Source organism: Histoplasma capsulatum, genomic scaffold (assembly GCF_000149585.1).
Source record: "Histoplasma capsulatum NAm1 scaffold_121 genomic scaffold, whole genome shotgun sequence".
NCBI lineage: Eukaryota > Fungi > Ascomycota > Eurotiomycetes > Onygenales > Ajellomycetaceae > Histoplasma > Histoplasma mississippiense.
Window position 1 is genome coordinate 1 of NW_001813861.1, and position 1,899 is coordinate 1,899.

Below are 1,899 nucleotides of genomic sequence, written 5' to 3' on the forward strand. Positions count from 1 at the left end.
AACCCCGCGGGACATGCCCGTGTAGTTTAAGGGTTGGGGTTAAACTATCCAAAGTTCTTCATGGTGCGTGGTCCGACCGAGCACCAGTCCGATTTATCCGTCCCTGATGGCCCGCCGAGCGTGCTCCCGCTCCAGCATCAGCGTGCCGACAGGAGGCCCGGTCACAGTCGAGCTCCCTCTTCCCTTCCCTTTCCGCGGCAGCCAGCCACCCCATTTACTTCAAACTTTGCATGTAGGCCGTAGTGGATATGAAATACAACATATCCAAATTAAAAGCGATAATTCCGTCGGGAAGGGGTTACATTGTGGTGTCAAAGTCAATAAGTTGAGGTGCGATGTTTGATGGGGTAAGCCACCAACCCAACCAGACCCAACTCAATATATATATTTTCACCCAGGCAACGGAGCGGTGCAAAGCGGTGCAGGATCAACAAAGTAAATAAAAATAGCAAAACATATAAGAAAACTGAAAGGCTTCATTCTGGAGTGATTTTAAACACAGAAAAACAAACATTCACACCAGATCAGATCTGTCAAGTTTCACACAAAGACACTGAATGAAGGAAATATATATATATTCAATGCACAAGACAGACCCAGCATCGACATGGAACATCAATTATTTATCCACTGTGAATCATACCTCATTATCATATGCCGCCGGTGCAAGCACGCTGTGTGGCCAACCGAGATTGAACAGCATCTGAAAGGCAAGGCCCATCAGCTAAAGCATGCGGTGGTTCAGCAGATAAAGGAGAACATTGAACAGTGGGACAATGTGGCTCGAGATACTACACAGTTAACACTGCCCACATACTACACAGTTAACACTGCCCACAATACTGAATGAACCAATCCCGGAACTACCCATTCAAGATGGCTACAGGTGCCAGCGGGATCCCCAGTGCCAGTATGTGGCAGGGAACATGAACACCATGCGCAAGCACTGGCAGAACAAGCACAGCTGGTCGCCATATCCCAGCCGTGGCCGTACAGCGCCACAAAAGCGTACGGCAGCACAGGATGAGGTGGACAGATCATGCCAGAAGGTGCAGTTCCAGCAGGTATTTGCATCGCGCAAGGGCTCCCACTACATACAGATCCAGACTAAGGAGACTACTGAGCACACCGGCACGCCAGACCAGAACAGAGCCAGCCATGTCATTGATGAGCTGGAGCGGTTTTACCGGGAACAGCAACGGCAGACCAGCAATGTCATCCAGGCCGGGGAGCACGATGAAGCCAACCCATGGCTGCGGCGGACCAGATGGCCGGGTGTACTTGACCAACATCGCACCCAATGATCTGGTCAACTGCGTGCAGCGCCCCGACGATGACACCACGTGCCCCAAATGAACTGGCCGCGAGGGCCATCTGGGAGGCCATGGGGCAGGTTGCCCGTACCAGCCAGCGAGTCATCACACGGCTGGGCCACTTCGTCCGCATCGAGGCCATCCGCACAGAGCGACACCAGACCCGCCACACCCCGTTGCAGGCATACATGGACGAGGAGAGCATCGCCGAGCACGTGAGGCCATGCCAGCAGATGTTGATGTTTTTCGCCCGAACGCAGGTCGAGCATGAATGGACGAGCGCACAGTACCGGTTCACACCACGGCAGCGCAAGACATGGAGGGTATTATGGCAGGTAGCCACCACAGAGGGAGCCGACCAGCGACACCCCATCAGCCCAGACCCCATGGATGAGCAGATGACTGAGGAAGAAGAAGAGGAGGAGGAGGTGGAGGAGGAGGAGGAGGAGAAGAGACAGAGAGATACCCAGTCAGAAGAAGAAGATAAGTTCAAATTAGTCAAGATTCAGATGGCATGTTTGGATTTTTGCATTGACCACCGGAACCCAGTGGGTTCAGATGGAGGATTTATGCCCCCGCCGATGAT

General features: G+C 52.9%; 1 protein-coding gene across 1 annotated transcript; it reads left to right on the forward strand.

Moving 5' to 3' along the window:
- Positions 1-876: 876 nt before the first annotated feature.
- Positions 877-1,304, forward strand: HCAG_09253 (predicted protein; the record flags this gene model as incomplete). The annotated part of the gene is made up of 2 exons (XM_001535767.1): positions 877-886; positions 922-1,304. The coding sequence occupies 2 exons, from the start codon at positions 877-879 to the stop codon at positions 1,302-1,304; spliced, it is 393 nt and encodes a 130-aa protein (XP_001535817.1).
- Positions 1,305-1,899: the final 595 nt, after the last annotated feature.